This window comes from Sorghum bicolor, chromosome 8, assembly GCF_000003195.3.
Source record: "Sorghum bicolor cultivar BTx623 chromosome 8, Sorghum_bicolor_NCBIv3, whole genome shotgun sequence".
NCBI lineage: Eukaryota > Viridiplantae > Streptophyta > Magnoliopsida > Poales > Poaceae > Sorghum > Sorghum bicolor.
In genome coordinates, this window is record NC_012877.2 from 55,191,130 (window position 1) to 55,207,843 (window position 16,714).

Here is a 16,714-nt window from a genome sequence, read left to right on the forward strand (position 1 = left end):
CAATAAGCATGTTTTACAGTCTCGTTATTCATAGTATGTTTAAGTGCCACAAGAAACCTAAAAATTCAGAGAAACACAAAGTAATGTTGCTTCACATACATCATGTTTTGCAGCAGACAAGCAACGTCTGGTTCCACCATCGGTGGTAAACACTCCTGTGACTTCACCTCCTCTTCAACACCGCCTCCTGTGCGTGGAAAATAAGCATTTCATTTCCATAAAAATGTTGAATCCCGATAGAGAGAGACCCAAACCGTTCTCTAACCATCAAACTTCACACTCCTTTTACAAATGTGCTAACACCACCAAGTGTACACCACCGTGTGCATATGTGTTAGTTTTTCATAAACATTTCCTAAAGGAGTTAGTCTCTCAACTTGCCATGTCACTCGATCCTAAGTTCCTAACACGTATGCAAAGTTAGATCGCTCAAGTGACATTAGATGACTGACATGTAAACAAGTTTATGATCATAAGTGTGTAGAGATGGAATGGAATGGATCATATCTTCTTTGATGTTGATGCAACACATGCACCAACTAATCACCAAATGATATGATCCACTTCATTCATCACATGATCGTATTGGTTTATCGATCTTGATCTCACTTGCTTTTTACCATTGCCTCGGTTCATCGATGCCAAGTCTTGCTTAAGCTTCACCGTCACATGCGGTCCCTCACTTCAAAGCCTCCGACTTATGCTTCACACTTGCAACCGGTCCGTCGAGCCAAGCCTTATCATGATCTTCTCCACTATGTTCACATGACTCCATTTCATATCTCATATGCAATGATCTCCTCTATCATCATATATTCACTTTTGGACTAATCTCTTGTGTATTTTACATAAACACATATTAGTCCATCTAAGGATTTCACTCAATTAACAAAACCAAATAAAGACCTTTCAACCGGCCCACCCTTTAGCTCGTAGATTCGGCAGCGGGTGCCCGGTTCACGGTGGTGTGCGACCTAATCCGGTGGCGTGCCGCTGGAAGGACGGACCTGGTGGCGGGCGACTAGATCCAAAGGTGAGCAAGTGGACCCCAACGGTCCGGCAAGGGCATCATTGGCGAGCATTGGTGACGATAGTGCATGGATGGGCTCATCGGGCTTGTCCATAGATTTTTTTATTTGATTAATCAAGACGGACAATCACCGCCTCAAAAAAATATCTCATTTGACCTTTCGTCCGAGGCAGTTGCAATGCTCGTCACAGTTAATCACTTTTGCCCGCCTTGATTATGTTTTACTATAGTAGTGTGACATGCTCTATAAAAAGTTGCAATATCTAGTGAGAACTAAAATAACAAGTTGACATTCTTTTCATTAGAGATCGTTTTATTAGAGGCTCAAATATTTTAAGAAAGTATTCATGTAGGTTAATGAAAATAGCATCCAACATGTAGATGTCGTTACAAATATGGTGTTATGGTAAAGGGGTTCGAGGCGTATGATTTTGCATCCTCTATAATGCACGAGTGCGAACAGTATGCTCCGACGAAAGGGGCAACCACTACTTTGATCAGCCGATCGTTAGGCCAAGAACTAACTCGACCTCCAGACTTTTTTTTTACTTTTTTTAGAACAACTAAATCTGTTAGGTTGCACTTATCTATCGAATCTGTCGGTCATTAAATAGTGTTTTTCTCTTATAATAAATTATCGAATAGTAATTTCGATCATAACTTTTCAAAAGAGTCATGCTGAATGCATTGAGATATAAAAAGTTGGTACCTCCACACGGTCTTCCGAACACAACACGAATATCATATGATGAGTGCATGAAAAATGCTCGCGCGTTCTATGTTTGTGAGCATACATACGTACGCGTTCATGCGTGTGCCCGATAGACAGAAAGAATGAGCATACGTATGCGCATATATAGTGTCACACGAAAGGGACATATATGAACCGTATACTCCGTAGGTAACAGTGTTCAGTGACGATTCTACCTAATAAAGCTTATTAGCGTGCATGAAATAAGCCTTGGATCTATCGGACCCCAGCGCATTGCGACGGAAAGTCAGAAGCCGGCCGAGAGATTAATTGATGAACGAAGCCGATTCATATTGCGAAAACGAACGAAGCAGCCGATCTCTGAACAAAGATTACAAGAATGAAGCCGATTCATATTCGTGTGTGGCATGCATGCTTCATGCATGGCATGCAACAACTGAATTTGCTTCATGATGATGATTTGTTTTTTATTTTGAAATTTGCTTATGATGAATGATGGTTCCACAATGGAGCTCCGATCAAGTTTTTCCTGAAAGGCCTTGTGTTTAATTACCTCAGGCGAGCTTTTTGGAATTTAATCATTATGGGAAGTGGGCTTCACTGATTTACCATCATGTAATGAGGCTTCGCTAGGTTGCCAACGCGATCCACCCACCAGAATGCCATCCCAGAACTTTAAGACTCTTTTTCTCCGTCTTCTGCCCCTGCCCTTTCCTTCTTCCTTTCACAGGGGCTCGCTCGGATGGGATCACGAGAGGGCTGCTGCTGACCTCTGCCGAGCGAGCAGGCGAGCTCCCCACATGGACACGGTGAACGCTCAAGTTTGATTTTAGTAATTAATGACACCAAATTATTAATATCTTGTGTTTAAGTGATTTAAGTTAGGCATAGCAACATATATGATGAAGAAGAAATGTGACATGGAATGGTGGACACATGATCATGAAGAGATGAAGCATGGAGTGGAGATCATGGTGATAGACAATGAGTAAAATGATCAAGACAAAGGTATAAACATAGGTTTTTGTTTTTGCCGGTCTAAGTTGAGTAGAGAAGTGATTGACCAGATTTAGGATAGATAGCTGAGTATCAAGAGAGGAAATCACGATCATCTCTCGAATCAAGGGCTACTAGGTCCATATCTTGAGCATATGCATTAGGATCTAGTTATGTGCTAACCTAACTCCTTTGATTAAAATGTTTGTGAAATACAAACACATATATACAATGGTGGTGGACACTTGGTGGTGTTAGTACATTTTACAAAGGAGGTAGAGTTTAAGGGTAGAGAGAGGTTTGGGTTCCTGCGCTTTTGAGAAAATAAAACGTATATTTTCTATTGCGTCGGTGGAAAACTTGGAGAAGTGGTGGGAGTGCTTTTTACTGTAAAAACACTCACCGAACGCTGGCCACAGAAGCATCGGACGCTGGTCCAGCATCCGATGCGTTGTGGCTAAGCAGCGCTGTTAAACTATGCGTTGGAGCGTCTAACGAGGTGAGCGTCGGATGCGGGCCAAACACTGTTCCAGTGTCCGGTGAGTGGTGACATCAATAGAGACGTGAGCGTGGGTATCACCCATAAAAGCGTCGGACGCTGGGGGTGTGTCCAATGCCCCTCCGTCGGACGCCTCCGACGGCCTGCGCGATTGCGGAGCTCTCTGAGTAGCGTCTGGCGTGAGGTGGCGCGTCCGACGCCTGGTGTCTGACGCGTCCGATGCTACTGTGTTAGGCACGCGTGCGAGTTAACCGTTGGCGGCAAAGGTCGAGTTCAAATGGTTAGTGACACATTGGCTGCTTCGAGAGCGTCGGACGCTGGGTTCGCGTGTCTGACGCCTAGCGTCAGCGCATCCGACGCCCCTAATTTTGGCCTTAACGGCTAGTTGTCAGGTTACCCTCTTTAAATAGACGTTGGCCGGCCTTAGGGGTTCTATCTTGTACCTTTGAACTCTTGAGAAACACTTTGAGCTAGAGAACACTCCCTCCTCTCATCTCATTGTTTGATTGTTAATTCTGGTGAGATTGAGTGAAATTCAAGTGCATTGCTTAGTGAGTTGCGTCTAGTGGCACTTGATCCTTAAGTTTGGTGCGGATTTCTTGTACTCTTGGGTGTTTCCCGACACCTAGACGACGTGGAGCAGTGGTGGTGTGAACTCGTGATTGAAGATTGTTTCGAGTCTCGCCAAGTGATTTGTAAGGGGTTCTTGAGTCTTTCCTGTGGGAGATCATAATTGGCTACTCTTCGTGGCTTGGAGGATCCCCCATCTTGTGAGTGGATGTGGAGCACCCGCTGAGGGTTTGGCTTTGGATTGCCAATTAGCTCGTGATCCATCAAGTGGGTGTATCGCCACAATAAGGACTAGCTTGTCAGGAAGCAAGTGAACCTCGGTAAAAAATCGTGTGTCATCTTGTATCGAGGATTCTCTATTGTGATTGTGATTGATTGAATACATCTCATCTCTACAACGTCGGTATAACAATCACTCTCCACTCCGTCGCTTACTTGCTTACCTTGCAAGTTGTTTAGCTTATGTAGCTTAGTTTTTGTTTAGATTAGAGCCATTGTATAACCTTCTCTTGTTGTTGTGGATTAGTGTTTAGCCTTGTACTAATTTGTATAGGTGGCTTGCATAGCTTAGTTGAGCTAGTGCTAAAATTACTTCGCCATTTGTTTTACAAACTCACTTGCTTAGTGAAGTTTGTAAAAAATGTAAATAGGCTATTCACCCCTCCTCTAGCCATTTGGACCTTTCAAGTGGTATGAGAGCCGAGGCACCGTTTATTTGAGGCTTAACAACCTTCGGTGAAGAAATAGCTCTTAGTTTTCATATCAACAACACCAAGAATGCACCTTACTTTGATGGCACCAATTATACATATTGGAAGGTCAAGATGACCGCTCATCTCAAATCAATCAACAGAGAGGTTTGGAAGGTGACCGAAACCAAATTTGAGGTGAGAAATGAACATACACCAACACCGGTTGAAGAAAAGAAGCTTCAATGCAAACCCCCAAGCCGTTTGGACCTTTCACACAGCGAGTTCCCCCAAGGCGAGCAAACCCTCAAGGCCAGCTCCCCCATGGTGCCACCTCTTCCCACGTGCTCCTTCTCTTATGAGCACCATTCCTCATGTCGTTCTCTCCATGCATGCTCGTCCATGCCTCCATGGTTGGATTTAACATGGAGCTTCGCTCAACTAAGGAATTGTTGTGCTTCATGGCTGGCATTGAGGGCGTTGCTACTATGTTGTACTATATGGCCGTCTTGGGGGTAGGCACTGCAGTTACGATAGTCAGGGCCGACGTCGGGGGCTGCGCAAGCGTGGGGGTCACAGTGTGGGGCGGGGGAAGGTGTGGCGCTGGCATGGGGTCGTAGCGTGGTGGGGGTGGGGGCGGTGTGCTCCTGGAGGCTTGCGACACTGCTGTGTGCTAAGTTCGCTCGGAGAAGAAGCCACTCGATCTGCTCCGTTCGTCTCTATCCCATGAGAAAGAAGGAAAGGGCGGGGCTAGGAACAAAAGAGGGAGAAAAGAGTCCTAAAATCTTTGAATGGCATTCTGACAGGTGGGTCGTGTTTCATAATGGCAAATCAGCGAAGCCTCGTTGTGGGATAGCCAATCAGCGAAGCCTCGTTGTGGGATGGCAAATCAGCGAAGCCCACTTTCCATAATGGTTGTGTTGGGTACCATAAAAAGGGATACCCAGATCAGAGCAATAAAAATCGCAAAAGACAAAGCAAACCATCCACAATCACCAGGGCGCGGGCCCCAACTCGCCTGGCTCCTCGGTCTCGGGTCCAAATCACGGCTCGCCCGACCCCTTGGCCTCGGACGCGAGTTCCGTCTCGCCCGACACATCTGGGGCTCGGATGCAGACACCGCCTTGCCCGACCCCCTTGGCCTTGGGCGTAAGTTCCGTTCCGCCCGACCCCTCTAGGGCTCGGGCGCCAACGCCGCTTCACCCGGTCAGAGCAAGGCTTCCAACGCACGGTGCCCGTACCCACGACGTGACAGGCGCAGTGACTCCCATACCGCAGCAGGGCATGGTGGAGACTATTCCAACCACCCTGGACACTGCAACCTTACCTCTTTCACTGTGTAGCCTTACCCCTTTTACTATGGTGTACCGCTCCACAGTAAAAGAGGAATGGGAAAGATTAACCAGTGTCACTGTTAGCTATCTTTTCTCACTTTTAAACAGGACAGGCAGCAATATCACCGAACCGACCCCCACGACTCCAACAGGGCTCGGTAACCCTCCACAGGGGCAGCCATGTTGTCAGCCATGCCTCAAGGACGGGATGGGCAAGCTTCTACAGGGTCGGGACTGTTGTTTCACCACTCAGCAGGAGAAATCTCCAATCCCTCATGTAAATACCTGCCTCTCCTTGGGACTATAAAAGGGGAGCCAGGGCTCACAGCCAAGACAGGTTCACCAACAAGCTCAACCACGTAACACACACACACACTGCGACTCCAAGCGAGTTCTCACATAGGGTAGCTACCAGCGCTCTGTCTACCACACAAAGCCGAGACCTGGGACTTAGCCCTCTCTCGCAACCTGCTTGTACTCCCCTACTACAAGTACCTTTGGGTGCAAGGCAATACAGACCCCGATCTCACTGGACGTAGGGCATCCTTAGCCCGAACCAGTATAAATTCTCTGTGTTTCACTTGCATCACCATCCGGGTTTAGATAGTCACGCATTCTTATACTCGTTTGTGTCTAGACCACGAGTCTAGACGCCGACAGGTTGAATTCCAAAAGGCTCCCTACTGACCAAGTGACCATTAGTAATAATGCCCCCTATTTAGATCCATTAGTAATCATTAGTTGTTAGGAGAATGAAAACGGGATAATAGTACTGTTATTACTTAGCTAAGCTATTAGTTGAGCTTCATGGCAACAACTGCTTTTCTGTTCCCCCTTTGTTTTTCTTTTCAGGACCAAATTATTTTTTAGGAATTGGGATGATCCAGGACATATTAAACTGTGTTAAAGAAAATACATTGATAACTTTTTATAGTTATTTATCATACACATTAATGTCTCGAGGGTTAGAAAGTTCAATTACTTACAGTTGACAAAATAATCATGAAATATCTTAGTACTTTTCTATGTATACGGTGAAATATCAACTCACGGACTTTTTGAACTTGATGAAGCATATAACATGTATAGGAAGCTGTTTAAGCATGGAAGCATGGAAGCTGTTTAAGCATTGTTTGGCACAACACTAGATCCTTTTCGGTGTTTAATAATACTAAATGCACTGTAGGTGTTTTCTTGAGGCTTCCTTGCTGGACGTTTATGACATTAGTTGTCCTGGACATATAAGCATTAATAAATATGTATCTATATCACAAGAAAGACAAGCCATCTTCTCAACATTGGTCTCTTTATTTTTTTTTACCATTTTACCTCTCTAGCTCAGAGTAGAGCCGGGGTGTTTCAAACTGAATGGTATACTGTATGTTTTTACCTGTATCTGTTTATCTCATCTCAAAATCAAATTTTTGGAGGAAGGGTCTATATCAAGATGAATAAGAATTTCAGGGTTTTCAGGGGGGCAAATCAGAAAATATCCAGCATCCAACCAAACTTCTGTCGAGCGCTTTAAAATCCTCTTCACTTCAATGTCTCACCATCCCCATTGCCATTGGCCACCACCACCCGTCGCCGGCCCCATGGCCGCCAGCTCCGGCGACCGTTCTGCCAGTGCCAGCGGCAGCGGCGTGGGAGTGGGATGCGCAAGCGGGCGGGACGAAAGCGCGTGCTCCACACCCTTTGTAAGCGCGCCGTCCAGCCCCGCCCGCGACCCGTCGTTCTCCGCTGCCGGTTGCTTCTACAGCGCGCCGGCGAGCCCCGCGCGCGGCGGCCCCGGCACCGCGGACGAGTATGAGTATGGCTGCGAGCTGGGATTCGACTTCGACTTCGACTTCTCCTCGCGCTGCCCGTCTCCCGCCGCGGCGGCGATGTCCTCCGCCGACGAGCTCTTCCACAACGGCCAGATCCGGCCAATGCGGCTCGCGTCGTTCCTGCTCCGCCCGCAGGCGCTCCCGCCTCTCGACGGAGACGTCCCACCGCCGCCACAGCCGCCCTCGGAGCAGCCGGCGCCTGCGGGGGCGGAGGCGGACGAGCGCGGCCGGCTCCGGAGCCGGTCCGTGCACCACCGCCGGTACCGCTCCCTCTCCCCATTCCGCGCCCGTTGGCTCCCGCCGTCGTCGTCGCCTGCGAAGTCCGTGAAGCCAGCAGCGGCGGGCGATGCCGAGGCGGCCCCGTCGGCGTCGCGGTCGTCGTCGTCGTCCTCGACAGCGTCCTCTGCTTCCTCGTCGTCCTCGTCGTCAAGAAGCTACTACCGCAGGTGGGGTTTCTTGAAGGACATCCTCCACCGGAGCAAGTCCGACGGCGGCGGCGGCGAGCGCCCACCTCTCCCCTCCAACCCGTCGCCGGCGCCCAAGAGGAGCCCCTCCCCGGCGGCATCACGAGGCCACGGGAGGGCGAGGAGGTCGGCGCACGCGCGGCTGTACGAGGCCCGGCGCGCAGAGGCGGAGGAGATGCGGCGGCGCACGTTCCTGCCGTACAGGCAGGGCCTCCTCCTCGGCTGCCTCGGGCTCGGTTCCCGCGGCTACGGCGCCATGCACGGCCTCGCCGCCGCCGGCGGCGGCAAGGCCAGACCGTGACGCATGCCGTCACCATCCCCACCTCCGTGAACACCTCTCCTGCTCTTCTTCCTCCTTGAGCGGCCGTTTCTTGGAGCTCAACTGTTCATGGCTTAGTTTAGTGTTAAGTGTTGTAGTGTTAAGTGAATTGTTGGACAAAAAAAGTTGTCTTTTTTTTGTTGTTGTTGTATAGAAGAGGGATCAGTGAGCTGCCTGATCTCTGGTTGTAGTAATCTTACAGTGATGTATTTTCAAGTGTTGATGACTGCTGAAAATGTTGGTCTTCTGCTGGTGATTCTTTGTTCTAGCTGGAGTTGTTGGGCTGATAGGTCATTGTGGTGACATGGCAAGAACTAGGAGCTAAAATGTCCTGCTCTAGCACTGAGTTTTTGTTTGATACCTTTATATTATACCTATTACAGTCAATTTGTACAGTTCTGTTTGTACTAGAGTTACAATGTTTTTTTTTTGGTAATTTCTGAGTAGATATGGCATAAGTAAAAATTGTGTTGTTGAGCTTCTCTAAAATACTCAACTCTTTGCACATAGTGATTCATCGTTTAAATCTAAAAAGATATCCAAATTCTTTGTAGGTAGAAGGATATATGCTGACAAAATTGGGTGCTAGAATATTTTTGTCAGTTTCACTTTTATCACTTTTTATTCTTGTCATACTTTTGTCAGTTTCAGACTCTAGGGAAGTTCCATTCTGATGTTTCCAAGGTGTTGGTAATTTTCCTTTCCAAGGTCGTTGGGCATTCCATGCCATTTCCCCAATGTGGCAATGTAGAAAGCTTATGTTCAGCGTGTTGCTCAAAATATGAAAGTAGCAAGAGCACACACAATCCTTTTCTTGGTGTCTGTTTAGATGCGAAATCTTTTTGGATTTCGCAACTGTAGCACTTTTGTTTGTTTGTGATAAATATTGTCCAATCATAAACTAACTAGAGTCAAAAGATTCGTCTCATGATTTACAGACAAACTGTGTAATTAGTTTTTGTTTTCGTCTATATTTAGTGCTTCATACATGTGCCGCAAAATTCGATGTGACGGAGAATCTTGAAAACTTTTTGGATTTTCGGTGGAAACTAAACAAGACCTTGGTTTCAGAAGATTCATCCTTACACATTGCCATGTTTTAACTGCAGTTCAAAAGTGTTGAATCTGGATGATACGTACAGTTCACCCCGAAAACCAAAAAGTTTTTAAGATTTCCTGTCACATCGAATCTTGTGGCACATGCATGAAACATTAAATATAAACGAAAATAAAAACTAATTTCACAGTTTAACTGTAAATCACGAGACGAATCTTTTGATTCTAGTTAGTCTATAATTGGATAATATTTGACACAAACAAACGAAAGTGCTACAGTACCGAAAAGTGAAAACAAGGCCCAACAAGAATCTGGTACTGAGATCCTCCTGTTTCCTCCGGTCACTGCATTGGTCTGTCTGTCCACTGTAGCTGCTTCACACATCTGATACGAATGAATGAAAGGCACATCTGTTGGTAGGTGAGCTGAGTGAGACCCAAAAACTCACATCTTCCAGCAGGTTCCAGCCTAATGACCAGCATTGCACTAATGTTGCTGCTAACTACTCCTACTAGTACTAGTACACACTCCTGTATTGGGAGGACAGGGGCAGCTGAAATGTCGGTTGTTGTTTTTTTATCCTGCTCCCTCTTTGGTTCAGTAACTTCCAAGGCATACTCATGACACCATGTGAGTAAATCGAGAAGGTTTGCAGTATTCTTAGGCCCTGTTTAGTTTATCATTCAAAAAAATTTCATCTATCCCATTAAATTTTTAGACACATACATGAAACATTAAATATAAATAAAAAATAAACTAATTACACAGTTTAGTTGAAAATTACGAGACGAATCTTTTAAGCCTAGTTAATCTATGATTAGCCTTAAGTACTACAGTAACCCACATGTGCTAATGACAGATTAATTATGCTTAATAGATTTGTCTTGCAGTTTTCAGATGAGCTATGTAATTTGTTTTTTATTAGTTTCTAAAAACCCCTCCCGACATTCTTCTGACATATCCGATGTGACACCTAAAAAAATTCATCTCCAATTTAAACAGAGCCTAAGGCTTCGTTTAGTTCTCAATTTTTTTTGTTTTGGGCTATTGTAGTATTTTTCGTTTTTATTTGGCAGATATTATCCAATTATGGACTAAGTAGGCTTAAAAGATTCATCTCATAATTTATAGGCAAACCGTGCAATTAGTTTTTATTTCTATCGATATTTAATGCTCCATGCATGTGCCGTAACATTTGATGTGACAGGAATCTTGAATTTTTTTTTGTTTTTGGGGTGAAGTAAACAAGGCCTTAAGGTATATTTAGGGGGTGTTTGGGACTGCTCCACGTTTTCAGCTTCGCTCCACATTTTTTTAGCCAGACGGCTTCAACTCTACGCACTCAGTTCGAGAAAAAAGGTGAGAGCACCTAACAAGGTACTTCCTCCATTCCAAATTATAAGTCATTCCAAGAATCTTGGAGAGTCAAAGCATTTTCAAGTTTGACAAAAAATATAGAGAAAAATATAAAGATTTATGTCATAAAATAGGTACACTATGAAAATATAACTAACAAAAAATCTAATGATAATTGGTTGGTACAAAAAATATTATTATTTTGCTATATACATTTGGTCAAACTTGAAAAACTTTGACTCTCCAAGATTCTTGGAATGACTTATAATTTGGAACGGATGGAGTACTTCACAAACTCCAGTTTTTTGTGAAGCTACTCCATGGTGGAGTTTATAGAGCAGTGTCAAACCCCTTACCGTATAATATTGGGTGTACACGCACTATATATATATATATAGTGTGTGTGTGTCATCTACAACTATATATATATATATATATATATATATATATATATATATATATATATATATATATATATATATATATATATATGAAAAGTAGAGCTCAATGTCATCTACAACTTCATAGATGATAATTTTTTGATTTAAAATTATTTAGAGTGCCATAATTTTTTAAAAAAGATTTTAAAATTTTCAAACGACTTGAGATGCTGACATAGTCTATACTAAGTTGTAGTTATCAATACCATCTATACCTTTTGTAATTACAAACTTTATATAAAAAAAATAGCTCTCTATCCCAAAGTAAGTGTATAGGTATGGTCCACCTAGACCTAGCTATAGTATGTTACTTTCTCTGTTTCTTGAATCCAATCATTACATGCTAAAATAGGTTTCTATAGAGGTAAAATGTAATTCTAAGTAATATTATTGATAACATCTTTTACACTCTACTAGAAAAACGGATCTTTATTTTTTGAAGTAAGGATGAGCTGCTCCTCTCCTCAGTATTGATTGGCGAAAGCCGCGAAGGTTGTTTTGCAGTTGTAGATGGGGCTCGATCACTGTATTCATTGTGTTGCGCGGCTGCCTTGTTGGATCTTCAGCAGCCAGTAGTGAAGAATCCGGTAAAAGCCTGCAAGAGTTTTTTTTTGAGTATCGCGAAAAAAAAGTTTTAAAATATTATCATATGTAACTATAGTAATTAGTACTTAATAATAAATTAATTAAGCTTTAAAAATCATCTTATAAAATAGATATAAACTGTGTAATTATTTTTTTAATCTAGTATTTTCTCTGTATATGTCTAAATATTCAATATAATAGGACGAAAAGATTTTGGATAGGAACTAATTCGCATGCATGATCACTGATGGAAAGAGGGATGCTTTTGTAGTAGTACTCCTAGCTTGGCCTGCAAAATGCACTACTGGTAGATCCCCGCCCTCATTTTTTTCCCCTTGTCATTTTCCATTCGTTTCAGCATGAAAGATTTTGGCAGGTGTAAACTGTAAAGGCCTAGGGCTTTGCATGCACAGCAGATGGGATCTGACTACTGTGTTGTGCAGTGGCAAGAGGAACAATTATGTCGAAAAAGTCAGGCCTTGTTTAGTTATAAAAGGTTGTGTGAAGACAAAAAAAAAATCTTAATTGTAGTAGTATATATTTGTTGGAGAATATGATGAATATTATTACTGACATTATTGGAGTACGTATATAGAGAAAATGGCATGCATACAAGGAATTTCTTAAATGAATATTCCAGAGCAAGTATCCCCATATTCCACACGTTCTCTGAAGTTCTTCCATTGCTTAATTAGTCGCTCAAAATGTCACTTTAGGAAAAGGAATTTGTAATTATGGGTATATATTGAACGTGATCTTATAAATAAACAATGTCACGTCAGTAGGGGCATCATTGGGACACGATCTGAATAAGGACATTCCTATTTGTTGCACCTTCAAATTCAGAAGCACAGGGGCTGGTCAATCTAGCTAGAATGCATGCAAAATGGCCAACCGAATGATGGCACACAGCCCATCCAATGGCTAGCTGATGATGCTTGTCTAGTGGTTTTTTTTACCTGAAGACCGGTGTCCTCGTCGTCCTCTTTTGACCGGCAAAGAAAACCAGCTGCATGCCTCTCATCGAATTGCATGCTTTATTTGCATCATGACGACGAGGAGCGTCTCTGGTAGGCAGTACACGTACCACGACTAACTTTATTTTCTCTGCCAAGCCTTGCTGAGAAATTTGCTATTATAACATTCCAATCGTGTGAGCTTCGCTATAATAGGATTCGTAACATCGGCTTTGCAAAAATAACTCCCGAAACATTGTCAGTTTGCTATAATGACATTTCAACGTATTCTAATTAAATCTTGAACCAAATTAAAATACTTTCAGATATTGGCCATAATGCCCTTCAGGTATTCAGAATCGCCTGTTTCACGTAACCCTCTCCCATCGCGACTCCTCACGCGCCGCCCTTCTCTCCATCGCGACTCCTGAAGCGCCGGCCGTAGATCGAGCCTGATCTGCCCGCCAGCCGCCGGCCTCTGTCCTCCTCACCTATTTGGATCCATATTTTTGCTTGTTTGTGTTATAATCATGGTTGAATCTATGGTTCGTATCCAGAGCCTCGCGAACGCGGCAGCCTCGCGCGGCACCTAGCAGGTCAACGGCGAGGAGCCGTCGTCCCAGACGTAGCACGTAGCAGCTTGCCGGCCGGGTAGCGAGCAGCAAGAAGCATCGGGGTGTTTCGGTCTCTTTGATGCAAGAACAAGAAAAGATGGCAGCAGCCGGCCAGGCGCACCAGGCGAGGCTGTTAATTAGTCCCTAGGGGCAATATAGCCATTAATTAAAAATATTTCGAGTTTGGAAGAGATTTGAGTATAAAATGTTCAAATTAAGTCTCAAATGTTATAATAACAAAGCATTAACGATTCAGGAGTCATTTTAGCTAAGCAAATGTTTAGAGTCATATTATAGCGAAGCCCATAGGATTGGAGTCCTATAATCACAAATTTCTCAGCCTTGCTTAGATGCGAATTTTTTTTGGATTTCGCTATTGTAGCATTTTCGTTTGTTTGTGGCAAATATTATCTAATTATGGACTAACTAGGATCAAAAGATTTATCTCGTGATTTATAGGTAAATTGTGCAATTATTTTTTATTTTCATATATATTTAATGCTCTATGTATGTGTCGAAAGATTCGATGTGATGGGAAATCTTGAAAACTTTTTGGTTTTCGGGGTGAACTAAACAAGGCCAGATTGTTCATCGTTTTTTTAGGCCATGATTGAACTAGTATTGCGCCTGTTTAAATGGTTCTTTATATGCCACATAAAGATACTACTACCAGGTTATAAACCATGAGAAATATAATTTTAGAGGAAACAAAAAACAAAATAATTAAACCGTCGCTAACGTGTAGTACGAGCAAAAGCGAGATATGAAATTTTGGGGACCCAAACCCAATGCATTTATCATGACCTTCAACACTATATAAAGAAATGAGGCATTTAACATGACCTTAAAGGTTCATCGACCATCGTCATATGGATTTTTGGGGACCCAAACCCAATGCAAAATGCGCAAATGCAGAATCAAGAATGGAGGCGAGAGATTGTTGAACAAGAGTATCCTAAAGCCATAATTGAGTTTGGGTTGGGAAGGGATCGCCAGTCTCTTCTATCACTCTTGATGGGCCATTAGCAGGCCATTCATGCATGGGATCTAATCATCACAATAAGCACCAATATGCGCACCTAGTGTTACTGTTTTTATTTAGAAAAAGTCCATATTACTCTCTCCAAGTTTGACCTATGTTCAAATAACCCTCTAAACTAACATTTAGTTCAATTTACTCCCTCCAACTATTTAAGCTGGTCCAACTAACACCTTAAAAAGATTTTTTTTTTCATTTCTTTATGCACAAATTATATTTTAGTTTCAAATTTTGTGAGGTGATAGAGGACATTGTATTTTGTCTTAGAAAAATGCACTATGATTTTTTCATCAATATATGATATTGTATCTCTAGTGTAATTTATTGTTAAATTTCCTAAGCTATCAAAATTTTGGTAAAAAGTTAAAATATATTTTTTTCTAAAATAACTTATGATGTTCTCTATAATATCACAAAAGTTGATATTAAAACTCAACTAATACGTGAAAAAACAGAAATAACAAATCATGTTAAGGGGTAAACTAGACCAACTGAAATAGTTGGAGGGAGTAAATTGAACCAAGTTTAGAGGATAATCTAGGCATATGCCAAACATGAGGGGAGTAATTTGGACTTTTTCCTTAAAAAAAAGCAGCGGGCATGCATAATAGGGCATGTATTCAGTAAATTTATAGCCATTAGGCAAATAGATCGTGCCAAGAATACCTCGCAACGTCTGGTTGCAGGAAGAGAAAACAAAAGCTATGATTAACATGTTCGCTACTCTGAAAAGTTATGATTATGGATTGATAGCAAGTTGGTTGGTAGAAAAAGTATAGCGAACGGGCACTCAACGATTCACTCGTCGTTCTCGCCGGCTGGAACCAGAACGGGGAACAAATGCACGGGCAACATATTCCCAGTGCGTGACGTACCGGCGATGCACGGGGTCGCAAACTAGGAAATCGTCGAATGGGATTTTGGTGGAGATGCGGCGGGAGAGGAGGACACCTGTGCTTATGGACGAGAGTTTTATACGTGTGCCATTATAAGAGTTTGCAATTTATCTACAAGCAATTAAAAAGTTGGAGCACTCACAAGTGTTATTGCTCCGAACTTATTTGACATCCACGCCATTCCGTCTATATTAGGTGTTAACGGTGTCAAATGAAGCTACGAATAGACTTAAATACCCTTAAATCAGAGAAGCGAGCTGAAATCTCATTTTCTTTCTGTGCCACTCCTCGGATGCAAGTAGCAGCAGTAAGCTTCTTTAATCTAAAAAAAAGCTTCTTTAGTCAGCAGTGAGAGATAGGTGAACGTGTGCAAGCCATGGCGCACAAGAGATCGACTTCGCTAAACCGCCTTCAAGACAAGATGTTAAGATAAAGGAAAAAGTTTATTTTTCCTCCTCCAACTTTCACAAAATTCCGCTTTTTCTCTCTCAACTCCAAAACCAGGCAAACCACATTCTTAACTTTTCAAAACGTGCATTTTACCTCTCCAGAGTGGTTTTGAAAGTGGTTTTGCTACAGTGAATAGTGATTTTGCTACAGTTTCAGTTTTAATTATTTCGGCTAAATCTTTGAAAAATCATTCACAGGAAAATTATAAAATAGAAAATTCAATTTTGTTGGACTCTACATAAGTAGATCTACACAATAAACATGTAATATGGTATACTTAGTACAAAATTTTTGCTATAAAGATTTTGTCTTTTTCATTTTATTTATTTTGGCTAAATAATTGAAAAATCATAGTAAATTATTGAAAAATCATAAAATATAAAATATAATTTTGTTAGACTCCACATGAGCATATCTACACAGTAAATATATAATATGATATGCTTTAGTATAATTTTTTTGTTGTAGCTTTAGATCTATGCTTTTCTGTAATTAATTAAAATAATTCATAGTTGCACCTTCTATAATTGTTTGTCGGACTAAAACATACATACATTATATGTTCATTGTGTACATATACTCATGTAGAGTCTAAAAAAATTAGATTCTCTATTTATTATTTATCTATGATTTTTTAAATATTCAGCCAAATAAATTAAAAAAAGAAAAGGACAAAACCTTTATAGCAAAAAACTTTGTACTAAAGCATACCATATTATATGTTTACTATGTAGATCTACTTATGTGGAGTCAAAAAAATTAGATTTTCTATTTTATGAATTTTCTGTGATTTACTATGATTTTTCAAAGATTCAGCAGAAATAATTAAAAAGAAAAAAGACAAAACCATCGTTACTATAGCAAAACGACTATACCGTCTTC

The 16,714-nt window shown here is 42.2% G+C and overlaps 1 protein-coding gene across 1 annotated transcript; it reads left to right on the forward strand.

Annotated features, from left to right (window-relative positions):
* LOC8066361 (serine/arginine repetitive matrix protein 2) lies at window positions 7,401-8,834 on the forward strand. Its single transcript, XM_002442272.2, has one exon. The coding sequence runs from the start codon at window positions 7,426-7,428 to the stop codon at window positions 8,419-8,421; it is 996 nt and encodes a 331-aa protein (XP_002442317.2). The 5' UTR covers window positions 7,401-7,425; the 3' UTR covers window positions 8,422-8,834.